Source organism: Mustela nivalis, assembly GCF_964662115.1.
Source record: "Mustela nivalis genome assembly, chromosome: 10".
Lineage (NCBI taxonomy): Eukaryota > Metazoa > Chordata > Mammalia > Carnivora > Mustelidae > Mustela > Mustela nivalis.
In genome coordinates this window covers 69,360,177-69,380,956 of record NC_139029.1, presented here as the reverse complement: position 1 = coordinate 69,380,956, position 20,780 = coordinate 69,360,177, and the positions used below count along the sequence as shown (strand labels likewise).

Genomic DNA, 20,780 nt, shown 5'->3' with positions numbered 1-20,780 from the left:
TAAATTCTCTCCTTTAATCAGTCATTCTTTTCTACAGTTACATTAACCTTGTATTCTCTGGGTAATTCCAACACGATCTTTAGGTATCCTTTCTTTATACATATATACTTGGATTCAATTTTCTACTACTGTATTTAGCACATAGCTCTACAATCTGTGCAGGGTCCTATGGTTGGGGGGAAGCACTGTTTGGAGGGACAACCAAAAGCAACATGATAATTGGGAACAAAGTTTGATTTCCACTTCTTTCTGGGAATGCAGGCTCTAAATGCTCCAAATAGATGTCAAGAACTGGGGGTGAAGGGATTACTATAGGAAAATGAAATTTTGTTTTTGGTAAACTTCATATTCAGTAGAAAGTTTAGGACACATTCAATCCAAAAATCAAAACAGATCTAATTGTTATAAATCAAGTTTTAATAGCTGTGAAATAAATATTTATAAGTAAACCTATTTAATGTTTAGTTTGCTAGTTCTTACATAAAAATCCTTACATAAAAAATAATGAATAAAAAGAAAAGAAAGTCCTACAAAGGCCCCAAAACACCCCTGCAGAAAGCTTTTCTACAAGTCCAGGAATGACATTGTCTCTCTCACTTTGATGAAGCCAAGGTTGATGAGGATGCTCTTTTCCAGTTCTAAGTAACTCTCATAGTCCATTTTCAATTCAGCCTCCAACTGTTCCTTTGACTTCTGATACGTTTTCTAGGGGGAAAAGCCAAATCATCCCAATAATGCACTGATAGTTAGAAATACCAAAGAAAAGAAGGGGCTGTTTTTGAGCAGTTGGCCTAGCCACTGCCCTCTGGGAGCATTTTGCAGGAGGGCATCTCTGGCTCTGGGAGGGAGAGGGGGCTGGCTCTGAAGAGGAGTGGCAGAGATAGAGTGGAGAAGTGTGCGCAGATCTCTGTGGCTTGGGAAGCCTCCTGCCGGAGGAGAAGAGTCCAGATTTCTATCCTGGCCAGAAACCCTTCTCTAGCAGGAGTCCCTTGAAGGTCTCCTCATGCAGTCTGGTTTTGCAGAATTGGGAGGTAGGAATACATGGATCTTTGACACCTCTTTCTCAAAAAGAAAGAAAGAAAGGGAGGAAGAAAGAAAGAAAAAAAGAATCCCTTCTTCTACCTATTTTAGACTTCCTTTCCCCCCCATGGTTCTTATCTCCCTTGTGTAGCCTGGAGTGTGGATAATGAACTAGAGTTTACAGAATTCCTTTGAATTCCTCCCTCTACTAAGTCCTATCTAGATGGGCTTAGAGATCACACAGAAGCTGCTACTTTTTCTAGCTTTGGGTTGCCAGCTGAAATACTTGTTAGAAAAACTCCCATTTCATGTGCTGTTAGAGCTGTAATTAATATTATTTTTCAGGAAGTGAGCTGTATGCAGACTTGATATTTGCAAAGAGGTAGGTGTATGGTTTCCTTCTGATGTGGGGTTGACGCATACAGCCTCATCCCTGGCAATTCCAGGACACTTGTGAAGGCCAGCTTTGCTGGATGGTTGTGTGATCTTCCCCTGCCTTCTGTAATCATAATAGTAGATGCTTCCTACCATTTTCTATGGGCCGCTTACTGGCTAAGTGCTAGAAATGTTTTAACTCACTTAATCTCCACTACAGTCCTCTGAGGTTGTTACAGTTTTTCCCATTTTCCCTTTTATCAGCAGTTGATCATTGGAAGGTATTTCTCACTGATATTAGTTGTTTTTCCTTGGTGACCCTTTCCATGTTCTAAATGTGACAGAAGAGCCATTTTAAATCCATTCGCTTATCCCCAATCTAGTTCCAGAGAAAATGTGAGAAGTGGTAGCTCTAATTTAAAGAGGATACCACGTCAGGGCACCAGGGTGGCTCAGTCGGTTAAGCATTGCCTTTGGCCCAGGTCATGATCCTGGGGTTCTGGGATTGAGTCCCATGATGGGCTCCCTGTTCAGCGGGTTGTCTGCTTCTCCTTATGCACCTTACCCTGCCTGTGCTCTCTCTCACAAATAAAAAACAAATTAAAAATCTTAAAAAAAAATAAAGAGGGTAATATGTCAAATGGAAATGAAGCTACAGGAAGAAATTGGAGATGTTCTGGGAACTCAAGTATGTGGTACAATTTCAAGATATGATTACTATATTATTCAGGTGTTTTAAAAGTATTTCATATGCAAATTATTTCCCACAAGTCTACTGGCTTTCAACTGATGTGGATGATTAGGAACCATCGTTGTGTTATTTAAACACTCACAGTAATCATAGGTAATTGCGGGCGTAAAGGAAGGGTGTCAGGTTACCTCCCACCACAGAATTTCAACCAGTGTTTGTGATTGTACAAAAGAACAGACCAAGACCAATTTTTTGTAGCAGGGAAAATGATGAAAAGTTAATTGATTGTATTCTTTGTACCTTGTCACCTCTAAGTAATGCTTTTGGAGTGAGGCCTTCTGCTTGTATTACACTAATGTGTATCTATGAATAAGTGATAATATTAACATTAAGAATTCCACGTGCTCATGCTCTCCCATGAATAACAGTATTGGAGGAAGTTATATATTTGCCTGTAAGGAATCTATAAATGGGACCAGTGGTGAAATTGCTGGTGACAAAAGGCCTAGGTAGGGAATGTGCAAGAGAGAAGCAGAAACGTGGACTGAGGGGACTGCGGCTGAGAGAGAGAGAGCAACTGAATTCACAGAATACCCAAAGGTCCCAATCCCCATGGGCAAGGGAAGGCTGACAGGGTTCATATCAAACAGAGGCTGAGAGATAAGAAGGTGAGGGCCTTCAGAACTTTAGGTTCCTTCCAAGTAGAAAGGTGTGTTCTCTACCAAATTCTCCTCTATCTCAAATTTTATAGTTCCCTAATATTATACTATAGTAAAGTTCATATCCATCTGTCTGCATCTGGGTTCCCATTTATTGAAAGTCTACTCTTTGTCAGGTTACAGAACTGAAAGACTAATCCTAAAAGGTAGTTATCAGTATTCCCATTTTACAGACGAGAACTGAAGCTCAGCAGGGACATGAGCCCTGCTCCAGATCTCATAGTTAGTAGTGGTCAGTGGAGTTGAAATTTGAGCCCATGTGTCTTAGACTCTATATTCTACTCTTTTTGCACTACCTGCTTTTCTTTAAAAAATTTTTAAAGTAATCTCTCCACCTACTGTGGAGTTCAAACTCACTTCTCCAAGATCAGGAGTCAGAATCTCTCTGGACTGAGCCATCCAGGTTCCCCTTATATTACCTGTTTTTAAGTTATTATTCACCAGATGCTGAAATTCTGTGCAATGAAAGATCCCCAATTTTGAATCGTTGTATCTATGAATGATATTCAGATGCCTTTGTATCTAAAGGACTTTAAAGTTACGGAAAACTTCAGAAAGTCAAGTTGGATAGAATCTACCAGGTGTCCAACTGACAGTTGTCACTCATGGTAATCTAGGAGATGAGAGATATGCCCTCTTGACTGTCATGAGAACAAGAGAAGAATGTGGAAAGCCATAATTTTCCCATGCAAACTGTGGAATAAGCCAAATATACATATTTCCACTGGGGTTTGAAGAAGGCAACAGCTTTTGTTTCTGAAATTTCACTTACAACTTTTTTCTTCTCAAGTTCCAGCTCCATTTCCTTCTTTTCTTGTTCACGGATTTTCTTGCGTTGCTCTACATATTCCAGATGCTTAACTTCTCTTTCGAAGTAGTGGTTCATGCTGGATACCTGTTAAAATCCCGGGCCTGTGAGAGGGGGGCCCATGTAGAGACCCCATATTCCTCACAAGGCTCTGGAAGAATTCCTGCTCTTTGTAATTCACTAGCTGGCTTATCTGCTTTGGGGTACCATTTGCAGGCCCACTACCAGGGGAGCTAGGCTCAATGTGGGGGCTACTGTGCTAAGGTGCAGGACCCTGCAAATCAGAGGATTCCATGGATTCCATGAAGGGAGTAGGGTTGGAAGGAGAGAGCAGAAAAAAAAAAAAAAAATATATATATATATATATATATACACACATATATACATATATACATACATATATGTGTGTATATATATATATATATATATATATATATATATATATAATTTTATAAAAGAAATACTCAAGGATGGCTTTTTCCCTTTTCTTTCTTCTCACTTCTAAGCCTGAGGAAAGTATTATATCATTAACCAGACTTGGAAAACCCAGATGAGAAGATCAGTGTAAATCCTAGAGGGACAGGAAGGGGAGCTGAGTTCCCTGGAGGACTTTGTATGTGCACAGAAGAACAGAAGCAGTGAAGTCAGCAGAGACCTTGGGCAAAGCGGTCAAGGGATTGCCATAAGTAGGCTAACGCTGGGACTTGTGGCAGATTGAAATCTATATATTTAATGTTGGTTGTATATTTATTTACATATTTCTATTCACTGATTTTCTTTTGATCACCTTATTTATTAACATTACCTGAAACCTGTGGGTGGTGCCCATGGAAAGGCAGAATATTGCCTACCCCCCTTACCCCACCGGCCATCAGCCTACAGTCCACCAAGTTGGGAGAAGATGGGGTGGAGGTGGGCAATGGAGAGATGTATCAAAATGTCATCTCGGCCTCTGGGAAGGGTATCACTGAAATAGGAGTCCTGTGCTTTGGTTACAATCTGAAAATAGCATCTTACGAATCCCTAACCATTCTCTTCTGACTCTGGGCTTCATTTATTCCCTGGCTGTCTCTCTCAGTGCATTTGTTTTTCTGTGGTTTCAAGCTACTTCACTCATAAAACAGAAATACATTCCTTATTTGGGATTGTGGGATTCTTTTGTTTTCTTACAAAGCAAAAATGCTGTCATTTCTGAACATACTTTTAAAACACACCTCAGCAATTTCTGGTCACATAAATTCTTAGAGCCAAAAGGTACTGACCTCATTGGTGGAAGGGTGACTTAATGTCCAAGGAATTTCCAATATATGCAGTGTTCCATAATAATCACCTATGGCTATAAATTGCTGCTTAGCTGAAAGATCCAAAAAATGGGGGGGGGGGGGGGAACAGAAAGTCACCCTGGAGGTTAAACATGAAATGTGGCTTCTTCTCCCAAAAGACCTGCTGTGGTTATGATAATCTTGGCATCTTCATCAGACATTCATGACTGATGACAATATTAGCTAATATATAAAAATCATTTTTTCCAGTTGATGAAATGAAAGCCGAGACCCTGAGCCTTTGTCAGCCACCCTGCCCAACTCAAATCTTGTCTTCTTGGTGCACATGTAAGGAGTGTGGCTCCTAGCTGAGGTTGACCGTCTGTGTGGCTGGGCTGCTGGGCAGATTGGAGAAGAAAGTGGGGATAGCACAGGGAAAGATTTTCAAAGAAAAATCATGAAGCCAGTTTTCACCAAAGACTCAACAAGGGCTGAAGGATACCTTTACAAGGATATCCTTTACAAGGATTCCGTTATCCAGATGAATTTCACAGACACAGCCAGAACCAGGTTTCTTATTATAAAAACAGATCGCTTCTTTTGATCATTGAAAATGGATATAAAACACAAATGTGTCTAAGAATTTTCATTTTCTAGTTTATCATATTTTTTTCTTTTTCTCATTTTCAGAAGGTTTAGTTTAAATTGTTAAATCCTAGACTCATAATCCCTGTATACAAAAGCAATGTTTCATAGCAAAGACGGAAAAACTCACACTTGGTGACCCATAAGTTTAAACAATAGCTAGACTGACACTCAGAAATTCTGAAGACTGAATTTCTAAACATAATGTTTATGAGACAAAAGGATAGAAAGACAATTTTATGCCTGCATGCCTTTGGAAACAAAGGCTAACTTCTTTTAAAAGAGGCAAATATACTGGGTTTACATAGGAAGTAGTGCTTGGGTAAAACAGAAATTGGGATGAAGGATATAAATTACTTTTTCCAAGGACCACATCCTTAAATTTGTTTGCTTTATGTTGTTTTTTCCTCATAATTAGTTCAAAAGTTAAAAGTTTCAATTGATAAATGACTCCAGAGAGTCATTTGATCTCATGAAAAGAATTGCTTGACACTGTCCAGGGAAAACCACAAAAATGATAAAATATTGAAAATTTGTGACATAATGAAAAATTAAAGATACAAGAATTACTCTACTTGGGAAAGAAGCAGCAAAAGGTACCAAAGAGTTGGGGATCACCCTCTCTGACTTGGAGAAGATAAGAAGGGTGCTTTTCATTGTGTGGTTTGTTCAAAATCAGCCTCTTCTTGTCATACTAATTATGCCTCAGAAATAATTCTCGATAAAGAAAATGAGAGAAACTCAAGTTGTACCCAAAGTTTGCATGCAAGAACGAAGGGAAGAGAAAGGATGAAATAGGATGGGGAAAACTTGAGGGAAAAAATATTGGAGACTTTTCTTAAAAATTTCTTTAAAAAAAAAAAAAAAGACCAGATGGATGTCAAAATGTGCCCGAGTTACTCCCCCCCCCCCCAAATAAAATAACTTAGGTCAGTTAATTAGAATGAACACACCAGAAAAGGTCCAGGGTTTGATGTAGGTGATCATAGTTATGCAGATGCTTTGTGACAGGGCTGGCTCATGAGTTTTCTCCAGAAGGTCCCAGATGTCAATGTATCCATCTTCTCGGCCAACGTAGAAAACTCCAGGCCTTGTCAGGGACCAGTGTCCTGCGGTGTACCTTTTTGGTGCACAGGATGACTGAAGGAGGGGTCCAATCTTTAAACAAATTGTTAAAAGGACACAAGAAAACTTTTGCTATTACCTGAGTTGTATTCACAATGATTTCCTTCAAGTACAACTCAGATGTCTACCATCATGGACCAACACAATATGCCCACTCTGAAGTCTTAACTCTTTTTCTTGTAGGATTTTATTTAGTGCCAACTCTTTTCTTTCCTGTGTGTGTGTATGTGTGTGTGTTTTATAACCCTTTCCCCTTATTTTAGTTGCTGAAAAGATCAGACTTTCTAGTTGAGCTGGAGATTGGCAGATGTTTTATAAGTAAAGATTAAAAGGAAATTCTACCCATACTTTCATTATGCTGTCAGGTTTTCTCTTTCCCATGGAGGTAACTCTAGCAGCTAAGAAAAAAAAAAGGAAATAAAAAGTTATTTCCAGCTGTGAGCTGCATCCAATGGCTTGTAAATATTATTTGGAAGAGAGTTTAGACCAGCAAAGCATTACAAGATCAGCTTCTCTTTTCTTTACCATGGGGGTAATTTGCCCTTTATGGGAGGTGTTTTTTGTTTTCTTTTGTGTATGTACGTGTGCCTGAATTTGTTTTTTTAATTATTTTTTAAATTAACATATAATGTATCATTTGACTCAGAGGTACAGGTCTGTGAATTGTCAGTCTTACACACTTCACAAAATGTGCTCTCTTCTTATTGTCATGCCCTACCTGACAAGCAGGTGTACTCATTTATCTACTTATAGCTGCAGAGACTAAACTAAGCCATGGAGCTCTTTCCTGGCCTCTGAGACATGCATGAGAAACTTCCCTGTGGGGAATGAAGAATATCTCAGATTCATGGACTCCTTGTCCTGTTCTTGCACACCTTGCCCAGCTCCTTCCATTTTTGTGGATAACCAGGTTCTTGGTCCCTGAGTAGTGAAGAACTTGCCGAATTTTATTTTTCTTTCAGAACAAAACTGATACCTATTCACTCTAAAAAAAAAAAATTGGACATACTGAAGTACATTGGTATAAAGTAGAAGTCCTTTTGTGGATGGGCACTTTAAGTAGTTTCTAATTGTTTCAATGACAAACTCGTACATAAATTCACATTTATGTAAGTTAGAGTCCCAGAAGTGAAAATGTTAGGTCAAAGTGTATATATATATATATAATTTTCACTGTATATATACAATGTATATATACACAATATTGATATATACAATGTATATATACAATTTTATCATTTTATTTAAAGAATTATATATTCTTTATTGAAGAATATATGTATATTTTTATTCATTTTATTCAAAGAATATATATTCATATAAATGTTATATATACAAATATACATATTCCTTTTATAATATACATATTATTTTTTTAAAGAATGTATGACAGCTATGAAATAGATATATATTTCAGATTTTGATAATCTTAAATTGCACAGCAAAGGGACCTGTCATGCTGATTTCTCCCCACCCTTGCTTCACTGGATTTTATCAGTCTTTCCAGTCTTTCCAGTTTTGGGCAGTTTAGCTTCTATTTGCCTGGAACCTAGCTGGTCCTCTCCTAATCCTGACTGCCAGAGTCCTGACGCCGCCTAACTGTGGCCCATGCCTCTCTCTGGTCTCTTGGCAATGGACCCCTTAGCTTTCTTACTCCCACTTTCTGAAGCTGCAGACATATTCCTGGTGCAGAAGCAAAGGTGATAGACCCAGAGCTTCTCCTTGGGCTTCACAGTAAAACCTGTCATGTATTTTAAGGGGAGGAAAAAACACAAAGCAAATCAACTCCCACAAGACAGATTTTAAAGAAAAGACTGTTAGGTGTTAGAGAGCAAGAAACTTGTAAATACTGTTTCCTTCCCTCAGGGAAGAAAGGCAAATGGTTGTGTTTTCAAAAGGCATACAGTCTGCTGGCAAGCCAGAACCCAAGCCATCTGTTCTAATTTCTCTAAAAAGTGTCCCCGCGGCACTGTTATGTCAGAACAGCCTGTTGTTCCCATTGTCTTCCTCAGTAACAAAGGACCACACACCCACTCCTCCATTTTTCAGGCAACTCACCATAACACCTTCTTTCCAGATGGCCACATTCCATCCCCCAATGGTGAGGATAATGTCGTTGTAAAAAGGTGACCTCTGAACAGTGTGGACGGCTCCATCATGGACAGTGTAGAGGCTCACTGGCTTCTTTGCTGTTGGGATGGAAAAGGCCATTTCATCTTTAATAATAGTGTTTATATTCCTACATGAAGAATGGGCAGAATTCCAGTGGATGGATGATTAATGGGATCCAAGTGTAGACAACAAGAGGTCAGTTGGGGCAAATGAATCTGTCAAGGGACAGCTCTTCCTCTTTTTATGGAGAGTCCAGGGACTTTCCATCAAGGCTGTTTTTCTAGCTCAAAGGAATACTTCATGTTCTTATTCATTTACTCATTCATTAACTCACTTGGTTGGTCAAAAAATATTTGTGGATGCCTATAAGTATCTATAGGTACTGTAGATGTCTGGGTAAACATTGGTTAATAAATGAAAATGATGCTGCCCCCAATAGCTTACAGTCTAATGGGTAAGAGAGATGCCTGATAAACAACCCAATATCCAATAAACAAATCCCAAAGTATGTAATAAAACATGTTAAAAGTGTTATGGTAGGAAAAATTACAAGAAAGAGTAACAAGGGATGTCCATAATTTAGACCGAATGGTCAGAAAAGGCTTCTCTGAAGATGAGACATTTAGTTCTAAGTAGCACTTTGATGTGGGAAGATTTTAATGTGGAGAAGTATTCCACACAGAGGGAACAATACAAATCAAAGTCCTGGGGAGAGAAGTGCTTAGTGCCTTTGTAAATCTGAGGAAGGCAATAAGACCAAAGTCTGGTAATCCCAGCATGCGACATATGAAACAGATGGGGACCAGGAGGGCCCAGACCACACAGGGACTTGTAGGAAAGGAGTTTAGATTATATTCTTCACATGAGGTGTTTCAATGAGTCCTTTAGTCCAGAAGACAATCTGACTGATTTCCAAAGATTCTCCGGCTGCTATGAAGAGAACAAATTAGAGAAAGGTAAAAGGAAAGAGGAGACACCCTAAGAGGTAGTTCTGGTAAGAGAGCATGGTAGCTGGGTTGAAGGTACAATGGACAAAAGTAGATGATCATGAAATACTTGCAAGCTGAATTGACAAAACTTACAGATGGCTTGAATAGGAAGGTTGAAAATGATAGGTTTCTGGTAGGACCAGCTGACTCCATGGAGTTTCCATTTATTGCAACTGAGGTCAGGTATGGATGTTAAGCTCAAGAGTTCTCTTTAGTCTCTGCTCCAGTCTGTGGGCCCTCCTTTCCCTTAGGCTGTCTACCTCACCATTCTTTGGGTCTCCTTTACCCCAGACCTGGCTGCTCCCTATTTTTTGCTGCCCATGCCCACCTCAGGGATGGCCATAAAGAAAATATGTGGCTACCTTATGTCCAAACCATGAACTTACGTTAAACCCCATCATTTTGATAGCTATGAAAAGCTGGATTTTTTTTCCCTCTCCGAACCCCAATGAGATATTAAGCAGAAAAAAATCCACTCATATGAGGTATCTACAGTAATCACATTCAGAGAGATAGAAAATAAATAGTGGTTGCCAGATGCTGAGAGTAGAGGGGAATAGGGAGCTAGTGTTTAATGGGTGCAGAGTTTAGTTTTGCAAAATGGAAACAGTCTTGGAGATAGGTTGCATGACAATGTGAATGTACTTTAATAGTTCAGAATTATACACTTAGAAATGGTTAAGATGGTACATTTCACATTTATGTGTATTTTATCACAATTTAAAATTTTTATATAAAGTAAAAATAAACAAAAAATTTAAATGTAACTTTCCTGGATTAAAAAAAAAAAAAAAAAGACTAATTTTCCTCCAACCGAAGTCCTATCTTGAAGATAGTATAGGAGACTTATTTCTAAGGCCATCTTGAAACAATCTGGAAGATTCCTGGGAAGTCAGGAAAACCCTGGAAACCAGCAGCTTCCTTCTTGTTGCCACTGTTGTTTCTCAGAGCCTGGTTTTCCCTTTCTATAGTGGAACTTCCCTAGACACCACCTCACTCTGGTGAGCAGGGCCATCCATGAGTCTGGAAGTCCTCTGCAGAATGTAATGATTACCAGTGATAGCAAGATCAACAACCACCAAGATGTATACTTTAGCATATTAGATGTTCTCAGCCCATATCTTTTCCTTCCTTATGTCCTTTTAGGGACCTTTAGTTCCATCTAGTAGTGGATAGAGCTGTCCTTAAGTTATTAAATGGAGTAGCAGAGGCCCCAGGCCAAGTTGCTATGAGAAAGTTACAATAAACAAAGAAGTAGTTTACAGAATCATTATCTAATGGAGGATTCAGTATATTGATGTGATTAAGAGTGCAGATGGCCTAGGTTCAAACACTGGTGATGCTGGTAGCTACCCTTTAGGGTTGCTGTGAGGATTAAATGAGCTAATGCATGGAAAGTACTTGGAAGAGTGCATGCTACGGGGCATCTGCTGATCTGTGAGCAGAATACATGAAATAATTATGTCAGTTGTTATCATTCAACTCTCATTTCTTGGCTTGTCACGTAGATCATCTGGAAATTTTGATTGATTTAGCCTTCTTTATCACATAGATCTCATTCAGGGTACTGTCTTTCAGAAGCTCTTTCCTAGAGGGAGGAAATTCTCCTTCCTGCCTTGTTGTTGATAAGCATATGGGGTCTCTAGGAAGTCAAGATGGATTGCGTCCCAATAATTGCCTCATCTTGACTCAGATACCCTCCATGGTGTTGATGAAAAACAGACTGGTAGCTCTCAAGGAAAACATTGCCAGTTCATGGACGTAATTAGGATAAGCAGGGCACAGTTTAGAGGGTCTAAACATCGACTTTCTCTGAGCTTCAGCCATTATCCAATGGGAATAGCAGTATTGTTTGGCTTTCCATGTTGCAAAATGCTTGACTGATGATTTTAAAGTATTTTAAATTGTTATGAGGATTTCAAAGTATCCTTTTAGTAAGTGGTTATAGCTATTTCCTTTTTTTTGCAATGAACCAAATGCCAAGAAAATAAAAGCAACACTTCTCCTTTTCCAGCCTACACCCCATTCATCACAGAATCCTGGCATGTTGACTGCTAAGTCTCTCTCTTATTTCTTCTGCTTCACCATGCCTACACTGAGTCCTCTCCACCCCTCATCTAGATTCTTGCAAGTGGTCATCCTACTTTCATTGTAAGTCCCACCAATAAATTAATCCAGCCCCTGCTCTCATGCCAGAGTGATATTCTGATTATACTGGTGGCACTAGGGTAAGGTTCAAAGCTTAATAAGCACTCAAGACTCTTAGCCATTTGGACCCAATTGTCTTCCAGGCCCCCTGGCACCTTCCTGCTGCCCTCTCTATTGCTATACTTTAGTTACAAGAGCTCCCTGTTTCTTAATCGTCCACTGCTCTTTTGGGTTTCCATGTTTTGGCAGTTATTATTCCTTCTATCTGGCATGTCTTTCTCCAGTTGGATATTACAATCTGCCCTTCAACACCAAGCTCAACTGTATCTCTCTTCAGTAGGGCCCTTTCTTAATAACGCAAGAGAGTTGGTCCCTTTCTGGCTTCTTATGTCACTTTGTGTTTGCTTCTAGCCATAACGCTGACACTGCAATGTCCTCATCTGTTCATGTGTCAGACTTTTCTAATAGATCACAGAAATCCTTTGGGGGAGGATAATATCTTGTTCATCTTTATATCCCTAGTGCCTGGCACAGAGTAAATTCTCAATAATGATTTGATGAATGAATGAAAGAAAGAATAAGGGTCATCTTGGTGGCTCAGTCAGTTAAGCATCTAATTCTTGATTTCGGCTCAGGTCATGATATTGGCCCTTGAGCTACACTTGGGGCTTGCTTAAGATTCTCTCCCTTTCCTTCTGCCTGTCTCCACCCCCTGCTCAATCTCTCTTGCTCTCTGTCTCTCAAAAAAAAAAAAAAAAAGAAAGAAAGAAAGAAAAGAAAAGAAAAGAAAGGAAAAAGAACAAACATTAGTGAATTTCAATCATAAAGCTCTTAAAGGTTTTTAAGTTTATTGTCATTGGTTATTCTACAAATGGAATAAAATTTAAAATAAATAACTAAACCTGTTTGTCAGAGTCTGCCTCAAAAGCAGTTTAGGAAGTTGGCACCATGGTAAGGCCCCCAAAACACCTCCGAGTCCAAGAAGAACTAGTGTAAGCAAGAAGTGGCATCAGGGTCTCAACTTGTGTCCCAGCGGTACAGTGGAGACAGCTGCCGGTGCATGCAGTCCATGCACAATTATTACTCATGAGTTATCGAATAAACAGACACATGAATAAGCATGAATGTAATTCATTATATCCAATATATAATTTGAGTTCCACTTTAAATCCTGGAATTTAAAATGAGTGGAAAGTATAAAATCAGTCTCAGTTTTGCAAACGCTTGACCTTACTTTGGGTCACATCTAATTCTCTCTCCATGCCTTCCTCTTAGCAATAACACACGTTTGGGTTTCTGGTCAGAGGTTCTATGTCAGGAAACTAGGAGTGCTTTCGTTTCTGGATTAATATGGCTACCTGGGAGGCAATGCCCAGAAAGCACACCTTCCCAGACCTAAGGCAGACTCTAGTCTGCAGAGCCAGACTCAGTAGATAGAAGTGGAGGGGGTGAGATTTGAGGCAGATACCTGAGACGCAGCAGCAGTCCCCTGCAGGCTGTATCTCTGACCTCTGACCCCGATCAGTCAATCCCATGCCCGCTTATCCTAAGATCAGCTCCCCTTCTGCACACCTAGCCTGGCCCCTCCACCTCACTGCTCCACGGAGTGCTAGTTGTCTCGGCAGTGGCCTCTTCCTGTGCTTACCATCATTCCGCAATGTGAAATGTGGCTCAAATACATTTTCATGCCATGATCAAATCCAAAGCTTGAGAGTGAGCAGCTGTAATCATAGTGAACCTTGGGGCTCCAAGCTTTGACAGGGAGCTTAGATTATTAGGGAGCCTGAACTCTTGATTCCTGCTCCCAGCCAGGTGTTGTCCCCACACCTCTTCTTAGCTGCCCAGAGTCTGGACACCATTCCCAGCCCGAGAGGAGGGTCCTGTAGTTACTTCTTCATACTGTTCTGACGTCATCAAGGTCACTGTAAATTTACTTTATAATTTGTATTAATATTTTTCACTTAGCTGAATTACCAAATTGTTGAATTATGAAACACATTTTTTTAAATTTAATTGTCCAACTATCTTAGTCATTTAAGCACTTGAGTACTCCTCAAATTGGGGCTGGAGGTAGAAGCAAATCACCAGGTGAATCTTATTGAAAATCTGTATTCCAATATTCAGCAGGTCCAAGGTTCTGCATTTCTAACGGGCTCTCAAGTGCTGCTCTTCGAGGCCCTCGAAGTACAGAAGTACAGAGACAGGACTTGACTGCCTTCCCTCCCATCAGCAAGGACAGGGTTACTCAGCACTTTGTAAAAAGGATTAACTTAGGTACACCTGGGTAGCTCAGTCGTTTAAGTGTCTGTGGCTCAGGTCATGATCTCAGGGTCCTGGGATTAAGCCCCATGTCAGGCTCCCTCAGGACTCCTTCCCGTTTGGTGTGGGAGTCTGCTTCTCTCTCTCTCTCTGCTCCTCCCCCCTTCTCATTCTTCTTTTTCTCTCTCAAGTAGGTAAAATCTTAAAAAAAAAAAAAAAAAAAAGAATAACTTACTCATAACAGAGGAATCATCAAAACTTACTCATCAATCGGCCAGTTTCAGGGTCTCTTTCCATTTTCCAATCTGTGTATATCACTCCACCTTCCTAAAAATATTACAGGTTTCTGATGAGTACAATGACAGCTTAAGGGACTAAAGACCTCTTATGTGTGTACTAAGACTGACTATAACCCAAACAAGCACAAAGCAACAGGTTAACTCAGTCAAATTATAACTTGATACAGTGGTGGGGGGGGGGAGGCAGGGAAGGCTCAAAATGATTACTTGATTTTATATTGAACAAGAAAATGACGTTGTTGAATTTTTATGTACACATAGTAATGTGGAAAACACAGGCATTTATGGAGATAATCTATGTACACAAGTTCCAGCTGCTGGGTTCCTAAATTTTTTGTTAATAGGAAATTGTCCCAATGGACTAAAAGCTCCAGGAAAGGAACCCATCCTACTTCTTCAGTGATTTGTCCTCAGCATGATGCAAAGTCAGTACTTAAAAATATTTGTGGAGTAAGAGAGAAAAGGGGAATGTAAATTGATAATATGGTAGTATTACTTTTAAAGTTGAGAACAGGAAACCAAGTTCCATTTAAGTAACATAACTAGTAATATATATTCTCCCTCTCCTTAGGGCCATGGTAAGGAGAGGGGAAGGCAGTGGGACCTGGTGTAAAAAGGCAGAAGCAGCCACACACAGGGAAAAGACTCAGAACCCGTGAATAGCAGAGGTAGGAGAGGTTTAGTGAAAACTTTTGGACCCACGACCCAACTAATAGAGGGAACACAGAGACTTGGAAAGGTTAAATGATTTCTTCAGGGTCACCCAGATGCTGGCTCCTAATTCCAGTGTTTTTCTCTCTGGGCAATAAAAGGAAAACACAGAGCAGGGTGTATAAAAAGAGGAGTTGGGAGACCTGGGAGTATGGCTTAGGATGTGTAGGCCAGGGAGAGGCCAAGGGAACACATCTGGCCGGCGCCCACTCATTCACTCATCTGTGCTTTTATTCATGAACGCACGGAGCAAATGAGGACTGTGTTTGGTGTTGGAAATTCAGAGTCGGAGGGCAAGCCCTCCCTCCACTCTCCACTCATGTGCCCAGAGTCTCGGAGGGCACAGACTGACCGGCTGGCATTCAGGGCTCACACCTTGCCTTTGGCCGTGGCACCTCCCCCGCCCTTATCACTTAGCGAATGCACGGTGTTTGCCTCTGTGTTAGGAACTATCTGCATGTGACCCAGACTCCACCAGAGTCCCGTGAGAGTCACTGATATCTCCTGGGTCCCACAGCAGATATGTGCAACACCAAACAGAACCAAGTCAAAGAGAAGCAGCTTGAACCAGGTTCATAAAGACATGTTGAGTGCCCACCCTATCAGCCGCCTAGCTGGGAACCTTCCCGACCGTCTCCATCCAGTTACCCTGTACTCAGAATTCTCCTCCTCCTCCCCTGTGCTGACATTCTTGGCCCCACTGCTCATGCCCTCTTCATCTCTGGGTTGGCCCACTTGAAATCACTGCCTGCCTGGCCTGTCCACCTTCCTGGCTCCACTCCCTCCTGCTTCAGCCCTGCACTAGCCAGTCTGAACCCAGAGAGGTTTCCCTTATTCTCTCTAACCAAAGGAGATGGATCAGCCATGTCAGGTGTTGGGAGAAGAGCATTCCACTGGAAAGTCAGCCCATGGTGGGGGGATTTTGTCTCTGTTCCCTGGGCCCAACAGTGCCTGGCATACAGTACATGCTCTATAAATACCTGTTGAATGATGGATGGAATTAACTCTAAGGAGGGCAAGGGCTCAAACAGCAGGAAAGAGTTTGGGGTAGAAAAAGAAAGACAGGGGTGCCTGGGTGGCTCAGTGGGTTAAAGCCTCTGCCTTCAACTCAAGTCATGATCCTGGGGTCCTGGGATCGAGCCCCATATTGGGCTCTCTGCTCAGCAGGGAGCCTGCTTCCTCCTCTCTCTCTCTGCCTACTTGTGATCTATGTCAAATAAATAAATAAAATCTTTGAAAAAAAAAAAAAAAAAGAAAAACAAAAACAAAAATCAGAGCAGCCAGAAGGAGAGAGGGAGATTGGGACAGATAGGGATGGAGGGATAAGAACGAGCCAAATTATGCAGAATCTTTTAGGCCACAGTATGGACTCTGGATCTTATTCATGTATGACTGAGTTGTCACTGAAGAGTTTAAGCACAAGGTGTCATACTTTAATTTCTTTTTTAAGATCTTGTGATCATTCATCTTTCTAAATCTGTCACGTCCCTGCTTTAAAAGCTCTGGTGTGACAGAGACAAGTAATATGTGATTCCACTTACATGAGGTACCTAGAATAGTCAAACTGACAGAGACAGAAGGTAGAACGGTGGTTGCCTTGGCTGAGGGAAGGAGGGAATGGTGAGTCATTGTTTTAATGGGTACAGAACTTCAGTTCGGAGCGATGAAGACGTTCTGGAGCTAGATGACCGGGAGAGTTGTTCAACCGCATGGCTGTATCTAATAGCATTGGATTACACACTTCAAATTTAAGAATGTAACTTGTTATTGATATTTTTCCAGAATTAAAAAATATCAGAAGCCTAAGTTATAAAAAATTAAAAGCCCAAGTTACCAAACAAGTATCTGCTTGGTCAGTGCCTCATTGCTTATCAAATGTATTTCACATTCCCTAACATGGCAGAAAAGGCTCTTTGGTTGGATCCCAATCTGGCATCGAAGGTACAGCGTTCCCTCTTGCACAAATGATTTCACTATCTCCAGGCAAATCCCAAAGTATTGTTCAGGCTGTGACTTCTGCTGGGAATTGTGCTTTGATCTTTCAGATGCCTCCTTGACCTCCAAAGTCCAATCTGCTAACAGTCTGCATTCCCCAACCTCCCTGTCTTGTCCCTGTGGCTTCTGGATGGGCATTGGCTGAATAATGCTCTTAATGTCTCTGCTCCTTAACTAGGTAGTGAGCGCCCTGAGGATGGGGCTGTGCTGTTGATTCATGTCTGATCTGGGGTCTGGTGCTGTGCCTGGTGGCCAGTATGCTCTTGTGAACTGGTATAATCAGCTAATCCCTTCATAACAAAAGTGTGAATGCAGAGTGCATTCCAGTGAGACCAAGCTACTCGTATGGTTGCATGGCTTGGGGGGAAAGACCTTTATTTTTAGGGAAAAAGAGTTATGAGTGAAAGGGCATCTCTGCCTCTGTATGTCTGTAGATAAAGTTCTGAGCCTCATTTTTTCATCTGCAAAGTGAAGATTAATCCCTACAAGATTATTAGGATTTTGTAAAAGATTTTATTCATTTATTTGACAAAGAGAAACACAGCAAGAGAGGGAACATAAGCAGAGGGAGTGGGGGAGGGAGAAGTAGGCTTCCAGCTGAGCAGGGAGCCCGATGCAGGACCTTGGGACCTTGGAATCATGACCTGAGCTGAAAGCAGATGTCCAATAACTGAGCTACCCAGGTGCCCCAGACTATTAGGATTAAGTAAGATATAATTTGGAACAAACACCTGGCACAGACCTTGCTATATAGAAAATGTCCTATAAGTGTAAGCTCCCTTGGTTATTTCAGTAGGTGCCCCAAAATGGCAGCCATTACCATTATTATAACCAGTTGTTACTTAACTTTTGAATTGAGTGAGTTTTGCTACTACCTTTTGCTAACTAACAAAGCAATATATTTTCTTAGTAGATCTCTAATATTCAGCATGGTTTCTTCTATATGGTGTGGGTGTTCAATAAATATTTGCAGGTTGATCAATAAATCATTAGTAAAGAGTGTCATACTGAATTTTATAGTTTTTTTCACATTCCTTAGGAATATTTTAAATTTGAATCTGAATCATCAAGATTAAAAAATCCTATGTAAATGAGTATATTAAAATATGGGAAGGGGTATAAATATTATAAATCTTCATAAAGCAAATATACAGTAGAGGTTGTAATGAAACAGAATAGAAAAGTGGTTGCCAGGGTGGGGGTAGGAGTGGGAGAAATAGGAAGAGGCTGGTAAAAGGGTATAGACATTCAGTTGTAAGATTAGTGAGTTCTGGGATGCCTGGGTGGCTCAGTTGGTTAAGCAGCTGCCTTCGGCTTAGGTCATGATCCCAGCGTCCTGGGATTGAGTCCCATATTGGGCTCCTTGCTCCGCAGGGAGCCTGCTTCTCCCTCTGACTTTGCCTTCCACTCTGTCTGCCTGTGCTCGCTCTCGCTCGCACTCTCTCTCTGACAAATAAATAAATAAATAAAATCTTTAAAAAAAAGATTAGTGAGTTCTGAGGACAGAATAGAAAACATGGTGACTACAGTATAACACTATATAATTGAAATTTGCTAAGAGTGTATAACTTTAATGTTATCACACACACATGCAAACAGATAAATATGTGAGGTGATGGATGTGTTAATTAACTAGATGGGGGAAGACTTTCACAATGCACACATGCATGACATCACCATGATGTACACTTTAAATATTTTACAACTTTATACGTCAAATATATCTCAATAAAGCTGAAATTAAGAACATATATATAAGGAAGACTCTCTCTATATATATGTGTATATGTTTGTTAGTTTTTATGTTTGTTTGTTTGTTTTCCCATGGGTGATACAACCTAGATATTATATATATATATATACATATATGTATACACACATATATATGAAGACTGTATATATAATGTATATATAAAACAGCAATAATTCTAACTCACCTCTGTTCCCGCAAAGAACTTTGTGCAAAAGTCCTCTATTGGCTTGAGTTGATTGGCCAACCCGGCTTCCAGATTGTGGTATGGGTTCATCTCTTCTGCATTCACTGCTTTGCTCTGGGTTAATATTTTATCTTTCGGAAGGGTATGAATAGAAGAAACATATTTACAGTGAGAGACCTTTCAAAATATGGTTAGCTTATTTTTTCTGTCCCTTGCTACACACATCTGCTCCATTCCCTCCCCAGTGTGGTAGGCATAAGTATAAACATCTTTAGACTTCTAATTTAGCAGTAGAACACTGGCTTTCAAACCAAAGCATATGCAGTAACTCTTGCATGTAAAATTGATCAAAACCTGCCTTGCTGTGATTAAAGCGTTCCCTGATGGGAAGGGGGAGACCCCTCTACCTACTTTCAGGGGCTCCAAAAAGGTCCATGGCACACAGTTTAAAAACCAGTTCTACATTATTTGTATCATTTCAGAATTATTGACAGTAAAAATTGGACATGAAATACATCCTCTGGATTACATTACTCTTGATAGTCTCAGTAAGATTCTCAAATTAGAAACTTGTGTCATTTTTATTCATTTGGCATCATATGCAAATTTTTCAAATAATTCAAGATTAGCCTTTTAAGTGTCAAAAATTATCTAATTTCTAAAATTATCAAAAATCCATCTAAAATGTATTCCTTGTTTTTCATAAGCACAGCACATGCATGGACTATAATTTAAAGTTTTCTGATTAGCTCAGGTTTATTCCTTAAGAACACCAGTGATTGTACGATCTACTGTAGCTGGAACTATCCACGCAGACAGAGCATAGTTCATCTGGGAGCTACAATTCAAACACCATCTGGAAATTCTTTTGTTTTTAAAAGTATCTGATGTCATCTTGTTTTAAAACAAAAGTCTTTTTATGAGCTAAAATTAACGTTATTTACTGAAGCTTTGGAAAATAGTGAAAAGCATGAGGAAAATAACAAAAATCATTATCATATTTCTCAGAGGTAACTACTATTAATATATTTCCCTATAATTATATTTCTGTGTGCGTATATGTGTGTGTGTGTGTGAGAGTGTATACACATATATATATATTCTGTGACTATATAAAGATTTTCTTTTAATTGAGTCTTACAGCGTTGCATCCTGCTTTTCTATCCTCTTAAAGATATTATCTTGGGCATATTCTCAGGTCACTTATTAGTTTTTTAAAAAAATGTGATATTAAATTTCTGGGAACCCTACTCACCACATTTCAATATTTCATCATCTAGGTTATATCACCCATGGGAGAACAAACAAACAAATGTAAAAACCAACAAACAAATATATAAATGAAAATTAAAATAGAAAAAAAAACCCTTAGGTCTACTAAAAATATACATTCCATTTTTTAAAAATATAGCATAATTATGGACAGAAGTAAAAAAACAATTATGAGTTGCACCTGGGTGTTTCAGTCAGTTAAGCTTCTGCTTTCAGTTCATGTCATGATCCCGGGGTCTTGGGGTTGAGCCCCTCATTGGGCTTCCTGCTCAGCAGGGAGCCTGCTTCTCCCTCTCTCTCTGCCTGCCACTTGCCCTGCTTGAACTCTCGCTCTCTGTCTCTCTCTCTCAGATAGATAGATAAACTCTTAAAAAAAAACAACCAATTATGACTTTGTTGGTACAATCAACCGG

The 20,780-nt window shown here is 40.0% G+C and overlaps 1 protein-coding gene and 1 long non-coding RNA gene across 4 annotated transcripts in view; one reads left to right on the top strand and one right to left on the bottom strand.

The window, feature by feature from the left end:
• The window catches only part of LOC309843054, a 58,928-nt gene that overhangs the window by 18,034 nt on the left and 20,114 nt on the right, over positions 1–20,780 (top strand). The window lies entirely within an intron of this gene.
• The window catches only part of DNAI3 (dynein axonemal intermediate chain 3), a 69,076-nt gene continuing 48,692 nt past the window's right edge, over positions 397–20,780 (bottom strand). For all 3 annotated transcript variants that reach the window (XM_082688202.1, XM_082688203.1, XM_082688204.1), the window contains exons 17-23: positions 19,096–19,226; positions 14,417–14,480; positions 8,704–8,834; positions 6,474–6,678; positions 4,876–4,967; positions 3,578–3,700; positions 397–705 (exon numbers count right to left, since the gene is read on the bottom strand). In XM_082688202.1, coding sequence (XP_082544328.1) covers positions 565–705; positions 3,578–3,700; positions 4,876–4,967; positions 6,474–6,678; positions 8,704–8,834; positions 14,417–14,480; positions 19,096–19,226 — 887 coding nt within the window. In that variant the 3' untranslated portion in view covers positions 397–564. The remainder of the gene's footprint in view (positions 706–3,577; positions 3,701–4,875; positions 4,968–6,473; positions 6,679–8,703; positions 8,835–14,416; positions 14,481–19,095; positions 19,227–20,780) is intronic.